Below are 14895 nucleotides of genomic sequence, written 5' to 3' on the forward strand. Positions count from 1 at the left end.
TTATCTGATTGGACCTCAAGAATTCAGCTATGTCTTTATGCGTCATACACACAGCCAGCACTAGCTCCGATCCAGCCAGCTGATATCAGCTTTGCATTTCTTTGCAAGGGAACTCAACTCTTGCTGTTGTGGGATGCATATGATTTGGTGGGGGGAGCAGAATCTGAAGCACCTGAAAGTGGCTTAATGAGGGGAATTAAGTGATTTCTGTATTTGGGAATTTTGTTTTGCTTTCTGCAGTGCAAGTAGAAGGGAGATGGATGGGCAGGGAGTTGTTACATCTAAATCAAATCATAAAAAACAAAACTATCAAGTAATATAAAATTTGATCTTGCGAAGTCACTCACCCAACTCACTAACATTTATGTTCTTCCACAAAGGCTATATCAAGAGTACTGTGTTAATGGAAGCCTATTTTAAGGTGGTAATTTTCTTGTTCGTTAAGTTTGAGAAGATAGTCCTAGATAGGAACTTAAAGCTTTTCAAAATCTCAAATGATACCTCTACAGCTACCCATCTAGGGGAGCAAGTTCCCTGCCCCCCCACCAAGCAGGCGTCTTCCTTTTTGTCCAGAAACAATAACTTTCTTTGTTAATTTGGTCACCTGCACACCTGTTTATAAAACTAAACACTAATAAAAACACAAAGACCATCTGGATGGAAGATGGTGGAATAATTGTGCTGTGAGAGGCACAATTTAGTTTCTTGGTTTAATTTTTTTTTTTTTTTAAATAACAGAGGTGATACTTTTCTTTTAGGTCTAAATTTCTGCTTAGTATAGTCTACATTTCCAATGCTAAGCATTTGACTTTGCCCAAAGAACAAATACCTTTGTGATCTGTTATGCTGCCTTTCTCAAGACAAAGATGCGGGCAACATTTACCCACGGTCTCACTTTAAGTGAATGGAGGTAGTAATGATCTTCAGAAAATGGGACTTTCTGTACACAGAACTACAGGATGCCCTGCAGTCAGAAACAGGTGTACCCAAAATGGTGTAAAAACTGATACTCAAGTGTGAACTGACTGATTTACAGTGTGATGATTCTTTGAAGTTGTTGTTACTATTTTGAAACAAATTCAACTTTATTACTGGAAGATTTAACTGACATTAGGAGAAGAAGCAATATGCAGGTCACTTAAGCAATATTTACATATTCAGTATTACAAAGCTTCCCTTGCAGACCTGTCTGAATGTATCCTGTTCAACATTCTGCAATTTAAAAAATAAAAAATAAGTCTGTGAGTACGGATAGGGATTTTTTCAAGAGGCAGCTACATGTGGTATAGGCAGCTGTACAGCTAAAATACTGACAATTTCCATGCGTACTTACGGTCCAAAATACTGAACTTGCTGTGGACAAGTAGGTGAATTGTGCTGTGTGAGCACAGGGGAGATCTCTCTGTTCACAGGAGCAGGGGGAGGCCATGAACACTGAGGAGCTATTCATGCTGACTGCTTAAATAATATACATTGCTACAGAATATGTATTTGCAAATGTCTTCCCACATTTATAATACTGAAATACAATTTCTCAAAAAATAGTCTGAATGGTGGGAAAAATGCTTATTACACAGGTCTGAAATTAGGACAGACTTCTCTTTCTAAAGTCTGGGGATCCTGTACTTCATCTTGCATCTGAGAAGGAGAAGATACAGGTACATCTGAGATGAAAGCTTGTTACATGTTTTATTCTTCTTCGTCTTATTTGTATTTTTCTCTTTTAAACTTTGGAAAGCCTTTGTGGGATAGCTTGTGTGTGAAAGAGCCAGAAGCTTCCAGCTGATACATGAGAGTGGGGCTGTGTCATGGGCCAGGCCACCCATCACCCTTCACTTGACATACATTCCTCATATGCTGAGCTGTGACCAGATCAAAGAGAGGGTGGGTTTGTTCCTTTTGCATTTATCTCAAGATAACTCTGCCAGCCCTTGAGCACACCTAAGTATTTTGTGACATAGTGAATCCTTCTTTGGGGGTAGATTGTATTTGCAGGGGTAAACCTTTCTGCCTTCCTTTGTGTGTATCACAGCTAGTGACCTCTTTTTCAGTGCATCTGATAATCCTGAATTGCTGGAGGTCAAAACTGATAAGATATGAAAAACGACAACACATGACTAGAATATGTTTTCGTTTAGGATTCATTGAATAGTCTTTTTTTTTGTCTTTTTAATTCTCTTCTACATATAGAATGTATTTCTTAGAAACCTAAAACTTTTTAGAAGCACCTAGATCCAAAACTTCTAAACTTTTCACTTGCAGAAGTCTGAAAAATCTGTGTGCAGCAAGTTCCTGATGAAAAGGTCCCATCTAGTCTGTATCTGTTACAGTTAAAGTGTATCTCAAAATTGCTGAAAGGTGTTTTCAAAAATTAACAGTGACACAGACTGTACTTTTATCTGCAAGCCTAATTTCACATAAAAAGCTCTTAACCAAGTTAAATGAAAAGCTGGTACTTGTATTTGAGAAACAATTCTTAAGTTTGACTGTTGAATTATCTTTAATTACATGTATTGCAAGGCAAAACTTGCATTACTGATTATTTTCATTTACGGTATCAATTGATTGAGGTCCTTGAATGTTTCTAGTATCTGTTCATCACAAGAGAAGGACTAGAGAATAAACAATAGTTGGTAATGAGATCCTGACTCAGATGTGTTGTGAAGAAAGAAGGCTGTAGTTACGTACCTGATGCAAGGGCTTTCTACAGTGGGTCATGGGAGTCTCCATTTCCTAGGTACTCTCAGGGCTGCTTCTCTGGTAAGAGGTTCATTGTGGGAAGAATTTTACTTGGAGCATTGCCTTAAGTAAAGGAAAAGTGAGAGCAGATCCAGGCAAAATGTTAACGATATAAATGCCTTCCTGTGCTTTACTTTCTTCATCACTTTGGAATGGACTTTGGGCCTGGGTGATACGCCTAAGGTTTTGGAGAATCCTGTTGCTTATAGGTTTTGCTATCTGTCTCTCATTTTTTTCTACTGTCTTTCTAAAATCACGGTAGACAAGCAGTTCTTTGTCAAACTTGTTGGGTTTAGCCTATTACGTCAGCTGAAACCTCAAGAAGTCTCAGCCTCTAGCTAACTGGACAGACTGGTTTTTGCAGCTTGCTCAACTTCATGGGTAAAAGGGGATTTCACTTGAACTGGAGATCATTCATGCTTGATGACTTCCGACACTTATCACTATACATTGCACTGGTTTTCTGCTTGCATTCACAGGCCAGATACAAGTTAAGTTGTCAGGAGGCAACTAACTAAGTATTCTACCAGCTCCTGCAAGAGCTACATAACTGTAAAAATTGAAAAAGTTGCGCAAATACATATTAGATACTCCCTAATTTATCACAATTTGCAATTGAAAAATGAAATGGCTTCTGAAAAAGTAAGGGATTAGAGAGCCAGGGATTTTTGTGGAATTTAATTATGCAAAATTGGAATGTTTGTCTTTCAACCCTTCTACATGGGAAAAATAACTGATAGCATGAGTAGCAGCACATGCAATTATTTCTAATTTAAATGCATCTTTTTATTAAATGGAAACATGTATTAAAGTACTTTTTTTAAGATATGGCTTTATTGAACACACATGGAACACTTATCTAATCAATTCACCTAAATATGATCAAATGAAAAGCAAACTGTTGTGGGTAGTCATAGTTAAAATTTTGGGGTGGGTTTTACTTGTTTGTGTGGATTTTTTTTCAGAGGCCAAAGTGACAATATGAAATAAAATCAGACATGTTAAAAATGAGAAATAAAGCCATAATTTTGCTATCATAAAGATATGTTAATATCACATGAGCAGTAATCATTATTCAGATCTACATCTACAGTTAGATTATTTTTTTTTTGTTTGGGTCCTATCTCTAACAAATGATAAATACAGGAAGAAAAATAATTGATGCTTATATGCATTTGTAATTAAGGGCTGATGAGCCTTTTTGAAAAGGACACAAGCACTTGCAAACAACCATAATCCCCAAACTGAACTGGTCCATTTGTATCTCTTCTCATTCTTTTCATTCCTCATTACTTTTCATTTATAGCTACTACCAGGTGCCAGCTGGGGCACAAGAAGGAAACGGTAAACTGCAGAAGATGGCTATTTGTGATGTATAAGCATAACCAGAAGCTGAATATATCAGGTGGGGGGCAGAAGGGAACCCACAGAAAAGCAGTTGTTCCTCTAAGGTCTTCACTCCAGATATGCAGATTCAATGTATAATCCAAGGTTTTGTTAAAGATGTAGTGCATTGTAGCAGGAAATCTTGAAATATTTCGCTGTGCATCTGTTTCTCACACCTATAAGTAATTAATTTTTTTATATCAGAAGCACTATGTCCTTCTGCTGTAAATTAATAATGTGAGTTTTGAGCAGAAGTTAAAGATGTGCTTGTGAATTGTCAGTTATTCTCCTCATTTTCTTTTTGCTGAGTTGAGAACCTAAAAAGAATGCATTGAGTTGCTTTTTAAGTAAAATTTCGCAAATATTTAGGCTCTAGGAATAATCTTTAAGTATCAAACCCATGACCTAATCTGTCAGAGCAGGATAATACATGTTGGTGTATCACAGGGCTGCTGAAACTGTGGTATATCACTCAATTCCAACTGACATAATGAAAGGATCAGATTATCTGTTCTGTTAATAAACATTATTAAACTAAATTTTAGAAGTACTCAGTTGTTTAACTGTTCCTTTTAAGCAAATCTCATGAAGTGGGATTAACTGGCACTAACTGGTATGATTACTCCAAAATCAGTGGCAGGGGTAGGAGGGTCCCTTTCAGGCTAAGGCGAATACTTGGCCGCTACCTGATGCTTTGAGTGGTCACATGGCTGCTCCGCCTGAACAATGGACGGCAGACAAATAATCAAATAATGTTAGTGCAGTTATTTTTGATTTTGTTTAGGTAATTCTCATCTAATTCCAATTTCCTTTGAGAAACTTTAATTTTTCAGAGACAGCTGTAATTACTAGTGGTGAAGATCTGTGCATTATTCAACCTTCTGAATAATAAGGTTTCAAGTTTAAAGAAAGCTTTAAAAAAAGAGGATACTTTGATGTTTGTAGTTCTCTTTGTAAGCAAAGCTTCCAACAGTTTTTTTGCTAGCCAGGTTGTACATCAGAGATGAGATAGGCAAGAATATAATGTGGAATGACATAGACAATTTACAATGAAGAATTGAAGGCAAAAAAAAAATCTAAGCCTTTTTTGAAAAATGTCATTACATTCCTTTTTTGGTTTGATACAATCTTCAGCTCAGGTCTACTAAAGAGTACTTAGTTTAGGTTAGCAGGAAAAACTTACACTATGTGAAGATACTAAAAATATAGAATCATAGAATCACCAGGTTGGAAGAGACCCACCGGATCATCGAGTCCAACCATTCCTATCAAACACGAAACCATTCCGCTTAGCACCTCGTCCACCCGTGCCTTAAACACCTCCAGGGAAGGTGACTTAACCACCTCCCTGGGCAGCCTGTTCCAGTGCCCAATGACCCTTTCTGTCAAAAATTTTTTCCTAATGTCCAGCCTAAACCTCTTCTGGCGGAGCTTGAGGCCATTCCCTCTTGTCCTGTCCCCTGTCACTTGGGAGAAGAGGCCAGCACCCTGCTCTCTACAACCTCCTTTCAGGTAGTTGTAGAGAGCAATGAGGTCACCCCTCAGCCTCCTCTTCTCCAGGCTAAACAACCCCAGCTCTCTCAGCAGTTCCTCATAAGGCCTGTTCTCCAGCCCCTTCACCAGCTTGGTTGCTCTTCTCTGGACTCGCTCTAGAGCCTCAACATCCTTCTTGTGGTGAGGGGCCCAGAACTGAACACAGTATTCGAGGAGCAGTCTCACCAGTGCCAAGTACAGAGGGAGAATAACCACCCTGGACCTGCTGGTCACGCCATTTCTGATACAGACCAAGATGCCATTGGCCTTCTTGGCCACCTGGGCACACTGCTGGGCACACTCAGCAGCTATCATTTGGAGTCTCATCCTTGCTTCTCATTTAAAAACTCCATATTGCTAAAATTAAGTCAGTGTTAAAAACACAGACATAACTTTACACAGAATACTGATTTTGTAGTGAAACCTGTTGGAAGTCTACTCATACTAGAAACTTCTATAGAAGTCTATGGGGCCAGAAGGGATTCACCCAAGGGTATTGAAGGAGCAGGCAGATGTGCTGGCCAAAACCCTTTCCATCATCTTCCAGCAGTCCTGGAAGACTGGGGAAGTTCCACTGGACTGGAGGCTGGCTGATGTTGTGCCCATCTACAAGAAGGGTCGCAGGGAGGATCCAGGGAACTACAGGCCTGTCAGTCTGATCTCAGTGCCAGGGAGAGTCATGGAGCAGGTGATCTTGAGTGCTATCATGAAGCACATGCAAGAGAATGTCATCAGGCCCAGTCAACATGGGTTCACAAAAGGCAGGTCTTGCCAAACTAACCTGATTGCCTTCTATGACAAAGTGACTTGGCTGCTGGATGAGGGAAAGGCTGTGGATGTGGTCTTCCTGGACTTCAGTAAAGCCTTTGACACAGTTTCTCACAGCATTCTGCTTGAGAAACTGTCAGCCTCTGGCCTGGACAGGCGCACACTCTCCTGGGTGGAAAACTGGTTGGATGGCCGGGTCCAGAGAGTGGTGGGAAATGGTGTGAAACCCAGCTGGAGGCCAGTGACAAGTGGGATTCCCCAGGGCTCAGTGCTGGGTCCAGCCCTGTTCAATATCTTTATCAATGACCTAGATGAAGGCATTGAGCGAACCCTTAGCAAGTTTGCAGATGACACTAAGCTGGGTGGAAGTGTTGATCTGCTGGAGGGTAAGGAGGCTCTGCAAAGGGATCTGAACAGGCTGGACTACTGGGCTGAGTCCAATGGCATGAGGTTTAACAAGGCCAAATGGCAGGTCCTGCACTTGGGGCACAACAACCCTATGCAGTGCTACAGACTAGGAGAAGTCTGTCTAGAAAGCTGCCTGGAGGAGAGGGACCTGGGGTGTTGGTTGACAGCTGACTGAATATGAGCCAGCAGTGTGCCCAGGTGGCCAAGAAGGCCAGTGGCATCTTGGCTTGTATCAGAAACGGCATGACCAGCAGGTCCAAGGAGGTTATTCTCCCTCTGTACTTGGCACTGGTGAGACCGCTCCTCGAATCCTGTGTTCAGTTCTGGGCCCCTCACCACAAGAAGGATGTTGAGGCTCTGGAGTGAGTCCAGAGAAGAGCAACAAAGCTGGTGAGGGGGCTGGAGAGCAGGCCTTACGAGGAGCAGCTGAGAGAGCTGGGGTTGTTTGGCCTGGAGAAGAGGAGGCTGAGGGGAGACCTCATTGCTCTCTACAGCTATCTGAAAGGACGTTGTAGAGAGGAGGGTGCTGGCCTCTTCTCCCAAGTGACAGGGGACAGGACAAGAGGGAATGGCCTCAAGCTCCACCAGGGGAGGTTTAGGCTGGACATTAGGAAAAAATTTTTGACAGAAAGGGTCATTGGGCAGTGGAACAGGCTGCCCAGGGAGGTGGTTGATTCACCTTCCCTGGAGGTGTTTAAGGCACGGGTGGACGAGGTGCTGAGGGGCATGGTTTATTGTTTGATAGGAATGGTTGGACTCGATGATCCGGTGGGTCTCTTCCAACCTGGTGATTCTATGATTCTATGAGTGAAAAATGAAAGTACAGTTTTAATGAAGTCAGTGCAGCTGATGAATTACAGCAGTCTATGACTGCAGATATCAATCCATGTAACTGGAGTCCTGAGATCATGAGGTTTTACAGCTGAGTCACAGACGCTCTGATGGTTTCTCAGACAGTCTGAGCCCAGGAATGTATCATTTTCGCCCTACTGTTAGAACTTCAAACACTACAGGAATGAGGTAAACTGTCCAGTGAAAAAATGACTTATGTAAGGTCAGATATCAGAGGGCGTTCCTGTTGTAGCTGTGAAGTGTTGTAAAGTCAGTGCTGAACAAAATGCTAACATTGCAATATTCTAAACTATTAATTTAGGCAATGACCTTCTTTTCTGATGCACTTACCCTTAACTCGATTGTTTGACCTGCAATTAAGTGTATTTAGGAGAAGGATAACACAAAGTCAAAGAGGTCTTTTAAAAAGGGAGGGAAACTTCAAACACAAATGATTTGGCAACTGAGCTCTTAATGAAAATACGTTAAAGATTTTTGATGTGTGAAATATTACTGGAAATGCATTTCCTGTAATTTTCTTAATTTGTATAAATGGGTGTTCAACCACAATTTTAATGCTGGTTTTGTTTAATATCTTACAGAAAGCTTCAAAAGATGGTGCATGACATCAAGAAAAATGAAAGTGGGATAATAAACAAGTTCAAAAAGTAAGTTTGAATGCCAATCCTGGTTTATCAATTTTGGGAAGTTCAGATTGCTAGCACAGTGTACAGTACTTTAGTGATGGGAACATGCTATTCTAGAGGAACGTGCTTCAGCGTATGTAAAGAGCTTCAGTCTAGACTGCAGCGTGCAGAATTGTTATCAGTATTAAGAGTATCACAAGAGATCACAGAATCACTAGGTTGGAAAAGACCCCCAGGATCATCGAGTCCAACCTTTCCTATCATGATGGAGATGTAGAACTGGCCTCCACTGAGGCTTGTGTTTATAGTCCAGAAAAACAGTATTTGGGTTAAAGGCATTTTTTCTTGCATATTCTTTGGGAATGATCATCAGATGTTGTTTGGGGTTGTGCCTTTCTCCTTAGGCCACTGTTTAGGCTACCTGCTGCAATTAAGTGTTAATTTGAGCTCCAGCTTGAACCAACTGGTCAGACATCATTCCCATAAAAATGCTGAAGTCCTCCTGTGTTTCAGTCCCATAAAACAAAACCTAGCATTACCTAATATCCTTATTCCAGTAAGAAGAGCTAAACAGCATGCATATTAGTGTTGCATGGATGAGTGTCATAAAATATTCATGTGTATTTATGCATAGAAAGAAATTCCAGTAATTCTACATCCTTGTCAAATGAATACACTATTCACTGTTTCCAGTCAAACATCTATTTAAACCAATTAGCTATTTAGCACTTTTTTGTAATGCAATAGCTCATATGCATTGAACTTCCATTTGGATGTGATTTTCTCATTCAGATGTCTTTCTTTACATGGGTCATTGACAACAGAAGTACTAAGTACTTTTAAAAGTTAATTAGTGCACAATATCTGCAGTGTTTCTAGGGCAACCATGTTAAATTCTAGAAATAAGCTGTGGTACATAAGGCACACAAACATTGCTTAAAATTGTTCTTAAAGAGTGACCGTGATGGTTCAGTTCCAAGGAAAAGAAAAGGTGTGGTTTTAACAAGAGCTAACTGTAGGTATGTACAAAGCAATCAGTGGAGTGGGAGCAGGAGTAGGGTTCTGCCTGCATTGGCTATACAAGAGCTCTGGAAAGCTGGGCTGGCGCAGCTATTGCCCCTGCTGCCAGCCCAAGCAAGGCTGATGTTTGTGGAGCAGCCACCATCCCTGGCAGAGAAGGGGGATACACTTCTAGGAACAGCAGTGCCCACCTGGCTCTCCCATTCCCTGGGCAGGTGGAATAACCTTAAGTTGCAAGCCCTCCTTTGGGGCCTCTATGGCAGCTGTGTTTCTGCCCGCAAACCCTGAGCAGACTCTGATGGTAACACCTGATGTACTGGATAGATTCTCAAGATCACTTTTTTCCTTTCCTCATCCTCTTTCACTCTCACACTGCAGCAATGTGCAGTAAATCACAGTCGTGTGGTATGTGCATATGTTATTTCCACACAAACACAAAAGAAAATTTTCCCTTAAAATGCCTTTCTACTACTTGGATCTATAATTTAATCTGAGCATGGTTTTAGTCACACAGTGCATATGTAACTAGACTGCTGCATTCAGACATCTGTGTGCAAAATCTCTTTCACCTGGGACCTGCTCACAGGGAAGAACTTCTAGACTGTAAAAGCTATGAGTGGGTATTTGGAGGGGAGAAGAGTGAGAGTGACTGGCTGTTTTTGTTGTTGCTTTTTAATAAAAGGTGGCTTCCTACTTCACAGTAGTAGTTTAAGTGTATTTAATGTTAATAATGTTGTAGTGTGTCCCGTTTCAATGCCTTGGAGAGGAAAACAGATTGCAGAAACAATAGAAACATTTCAGATTTATGATTTGAGGCAGCAAATTGTCTCCTATAATTGCATAGACTTGAATTCTGCTGTTAATCAGTGTTGCTCTTACTGTGTGTCCTTCCCTGAGAGTAAGGGGACAGACAAGGGAAAAAATAACAATAACTAAAGTAGCTGAAGCTGGGAAGGCCAGAGGTGTCCTCATTAAATGTCAGATATGAGATTGCTGCTATGACACTGCAATACTTTGATTCTGTCAAGATTAAAAAAAAAATCCACAAAAAAAGCAGGCTCGTAAAAACTCTTTTCATCTATGACTGCAGCACAAAACTCACATTTCACCTCACCTAGCTATAAGAATACAAATTGAGATGTAAAAAAAAATACATATGATAATCTTTCCAATACCTCTGTGGTTCATCTGAATCATATTAATCTCTTCTGCAGTTACGAATATCAGAAACCCACTCTTACTTTTTAAAAAAAAATTGAAGAAAAAAGAAAAATCTCACATTTGCACATCACTTAAGAACACAGATCTTGAACCCAGCACATAAGACTTGCAATAAAAGCATGAGTTGACAACATTGATAAGATTTGTACAAGAGATGGCATGCTTTGCAAAATTAGAGCTGGCTGTATTCATCTGAATGTGTCCTTTGGGGGCTTTTTGTTCCATTTTTAGTAGATGCTTTTTCTAAAAAATGCTGTTCTCCAGTTGATCACTTCCTCTGTTTCAGTTATAGGATTATTTTATTAAAAGTCAAAGATCTAGACATGACTGAAGCAGGAAAAACTGAGCTAAAAATTGGCTTTAGGTAGCACAGATGAGGAATATGTCTCTATGCTGGAAAAAAAACCCATTGATTTAGCTTGAATTCAAACCTATGATAAGTAGAAATAATTTTTGAGATGTCAAATAGTGTACTTGTTTATGCCAAGCCTTAAAGTGGTCACATGTGTAGTAAGCTTCTGCTACTGAAAACGAAAGAATGGTCAAATACTTATGAAATACATTTGACTTATTACCAGTATTTAAGAAACTTCTAAAATCTGGATTGGCTCTTGACTATGCAAACAAGTTAGAGAAGGTCTTGCATCAAGTGTCTTGTTCTCCAGTCTAGTTCTTCTGTGGTGTGCAGGTGGGTAGGAATATGTCTACCTTCCATGTGTGTCTTAAAGGTCTGCAGAAAGCAGTCTGAAGAGCAGTGAAGAAAACTACAAATCTTCTTAGTTGCTTAAAAGTTCCTGTTGTCTATTCCCTATCCTGACTCAAAATGTTCTGACAGTTAGAACTGTCACTGTAAGCTACCATTCACCTCCTTGCCCTTAATCACATGCAAAACAGTTTACAATACTGGAGTCTCAGTTGCTTGCAGATCGTGATGCCAAAAAGGCTCACGTACTCGGGTGTAGATGCAATTGGTGAAGCCAAGGTTGTATAAACAATAAGAGCTGGGGGCATTTTCTTCATATTCACAGGCTATAAAACAGAACAGGGAAGCCAGAAAGAAATCGTAGGTTTCACTCTGCCAGATGGTTTCCAGATGGTTGAAAGACACTGTAATAAAGGCAGAGCTTTTGTTTCTAAATCATAAGCTTTAGGCCTCTAGGCTGTATTCAGTGGAATATTAGCTCCATTGAAATCAATGCTAAAAGTCATACTGCATATTCAGCAAAGTCAGGATTTCATTATAAAGTTCTGGTACATCCTGAAATAACATGTTGAATACTCTCCTCGTTGCAATGTCACATCCTATCAAAAGTGCCTTTGCAAAGACATCAGAAATCGTGCATTTGTATTTATTTGTCTGACTGCATACAGTCAAAGTGTGCATATCTTTAACTTGTATTTGCCCTGGGATCTGAAAAATGGAAAGAAAATTCATCTTCATCCCATCTGCTCTACCCAGCTTTTTAGTTGGTAAGTTTTTACTTCAGATTTGCCTGGTCCGTCTTCCTGACACCATTTATAACTTAGGTGGTAACTTCAGGCAGTGAAAATTATTTGTGTCACTAAATGTGTCTTCAGGATGCATAGCTGCAACTAGAAGATATCCATGATAAAACCCTCAGCAGAGGGAGAAGTGGTATTTTGTGAATTAAACAGTGAGAGGAAAGTACTAACATCAAGCTGAACCACGCTTAGGAAAAAAAACTAGGGAAAAGGATAAGACTTAATTTTAATTGTATTCTGAAGTAACAAATTTCAATATGTGACTGAATAGAATGTTTTGGATGCCAGGATTTTTATTAATAAAACAGTATTTCATCAAAGTGAAGATTAATAAATCATAACAATGTGGCCGTTTCACTGCCACAGCACATTGTAAAGTAAATGCGCAAAAGAGGAGTAATAACACTTTAAAACGAAGAAGTTTCAAAATTTTTTTTTTGTGCAGTCACCAGGTACTTCCAAAGCAGTAACAAACCGTTCCTCTTGGTCATAAGAATACTGCTCAGAAAAGGTTTATCTGTCAGATGGATTGCAACTGTTTGGAACTCTGAAAATGGGGTGGTTTTTTTTGCAGAGTTCGATTAATCAGAAGTGTGATGATCTAGTGCACTTAGGACTAATGCGTAATTTTTATAAAACTTGTTAAGTTAATATGGTTCATGAGAAGGGAGCCAACTTTGTACAGAATTAACAACAGAAGAAGTGAAAGACTGTTGAAAACAAAGGTTTCTTAAGCATATCTTAAGTGCTGGGAGAGTGAACAGAAACACCAGACAGGAAATGCATCTGTAAGAGAATTAAGTGCTACTTATAAAAGGCTACTGCTAAGTAGGTGTTTAGTTTTTTCTCTGGGTGTAGTCTGTAAAAACAAGTGCTGCTAGAAAACCCAGACCTCTGCTGTAATTTATTTAAAAGTTCTCCATTTAGTGCAGGAAAACACAAACGTGCCATAACTTGAAGCACATGATTAACATTTGCAATTCCTGCAGGACTCCTTAAGTGAGAAGTTAAGCAGATGCCTAAATGCTTTGTTGGATCAACCTCAGAATGCTATAGAAGGGAAATCTCTGACTATATCGTTTTATGAAATGTAATAGCTTTATTCTCCTAAAAGTTATTGTGAATTTCTGTACATTGTGTTCTGTTCTTGTGTGAGCAGCATCTTGACCTCATTACATGAAAATTCTCAAATGCTGATTATTTGTTGAAGCCAAAATGTGTATAGTAGGATGTGTAATGTTGCTTTTAAAACCTGTAAACATATTCTCAAAAATGTACTTGGATTTTATTGGGTCTTTTAGAACTGAAATTTCTCAGACATATTTCAAAATCTACAGAAAACAACTTTTCTGTTAAATTTTGGAAACATACTAGTCTCATTAAAGTAAATGGAAACTTGCATTATTTGTGCTTCACTGCTTGTAACTTATGTCCAGAACAGAGTAGCACTAGAATATTGTACATGGAAATTGCATTTGCTATGACTTTGTATAATTCTCTTAAAAGATATGTCAGGAAATCATTTTGTCTTCCGCTGATATATACATGCTCGGTTGGATGGTGTGTGACTCTTTCAGTCCTTTCTCGTTAACTTCAGGGAAACAGGACTGAGTCAGCTGTCACTCTGCAAGCTTCTAGGTGGATAATTACATCGGAATCTCAAATAGCTAGGTAAATGCTCCTTGGCATAGGGATTATGTCTTTTGAGCTTGGCATTGTGGTTTGCAGACAGGTAGAGTTTTGGCTCTCCCTAAGTGAAGCTCCTATTGCATCATTTCAGTTCTGGCACTCAGTAAGTCATACCAGTACCATGATAATTACTTTTTAAGTGGATTTGAATTTTAGAGTAATTAACGTATTTGGAGAAATTTTAGCAAACGTAGATATGGCTGTGAACCGTTTCAGCCTTGTGACAGAAACATTATTTCTTTTCTTCTGTTGATATTCAGGTTCCAAAATGAACAAGTGGCCTTAATTTGCAAAACTGGCAAAGATACTTGGGATAGGTATGCTATTTCAGAGCTGCACAATGGCATTATAGGTTGCTTAGACACAGACTTCTGTTCTGTGCTTTGTATGCTTTCATTATAACATATTTACATTTTCTGTTGGGGCCACTGCCAGGATTTACAGGGCCTGGGACCAAGTGTTGAAGTCTTTTGCTTAGCAGCTTGGAAATGTATTTACTCCATGACCCAGACAGCCTCTTACTATTGCCTCAGTTCCACTATTTTCCAAGTCTCCTCTGTCTCTGAAGAAGTCACAGAAGATGTGTTGCAAAGTACATTAATAATTTTGGTATAATCTCCCTAAGACATGACATCTGCCCTGGCAGTGGCCCTGGGTTTTCTTTTCTAACTTGCCTGTGCTAACCTGGACAGAGGGCAACAGCAGGACTGTTGAGAATGCTTCTTAATTTACTGTTTGTACACTAAGTTATATTGGCTGCAGGAAGTTAAAGACTTGAAGGGGGAAGTTATCTGTCATTAGTGTTGTTAATAATGAAGAAAGTGGGTAAACACTTCAAAAATAATATGCCTAGATTGGTTTTTATTTGGTTTTTTGTTGTTTGGGGGAGGGTTGAGCTTTAGCAATGCCTGCACCATTTATTCATTGATTCATGCCTGTGCATTTTTTTCTGTGACTATCTAAACAACAGAATTTTATTAATTCAACACTAAAGAATCCAAAGCATTTCTAAAAATACATGGGAAAAGTTTATAAATTAATGTGTTAGTGCTAGCATGCCACCACCCTGAGTTACATTGGTGCCTGAATAGTCACACCTAAGCAGCATGCTCAGGACCTAAATACTGCATCAAATTCTTGTAGTAAAGCA

The 14895-nt window shown here is 39.5% G+C and overlaps 1 protein-coding gene across 1 annotated transcript in view; it reads left to right on the top strand.

Moving 5' to 3' along the window:
• The window catches only part of BLNK (B cell linker), a 99288-nt gene that overhangs the window by 61111 nt on the left and 23282 nt on the right, over positions 1-14895 (top strand). The window contains exons 5-6 of the mRNA XM_069863874.1: positions 8268-8333; positions 14006-14062. Of these exons, the coding sequence (XP_069719975.1) occupies positions 8268-8333; positions 14006-14062 (123 nt within the window). The remainder of the gene's footprint in view (positions 1-8267; positions 8334-14005; positions 14063-14895) is intronic.

The sequence above is a fragment of the Phaenicophaeus curvirostris genome, chromosome 9 (assembly GCF_032191515.1).
Source record: "Phaenicophaeus curvirostris isolate KB17595 chromosome 9, BPBGC_Pcur_1.0, whole genome shotgun sequence".
NCBI classification, from domain to species: domain Eukaryota; kingdom Metazoa; phylum Chordata; class Aves; order Cuculiformes; family Cuculidae; genus Phaenicophaeus; species Phaenicophaeus curvirostris.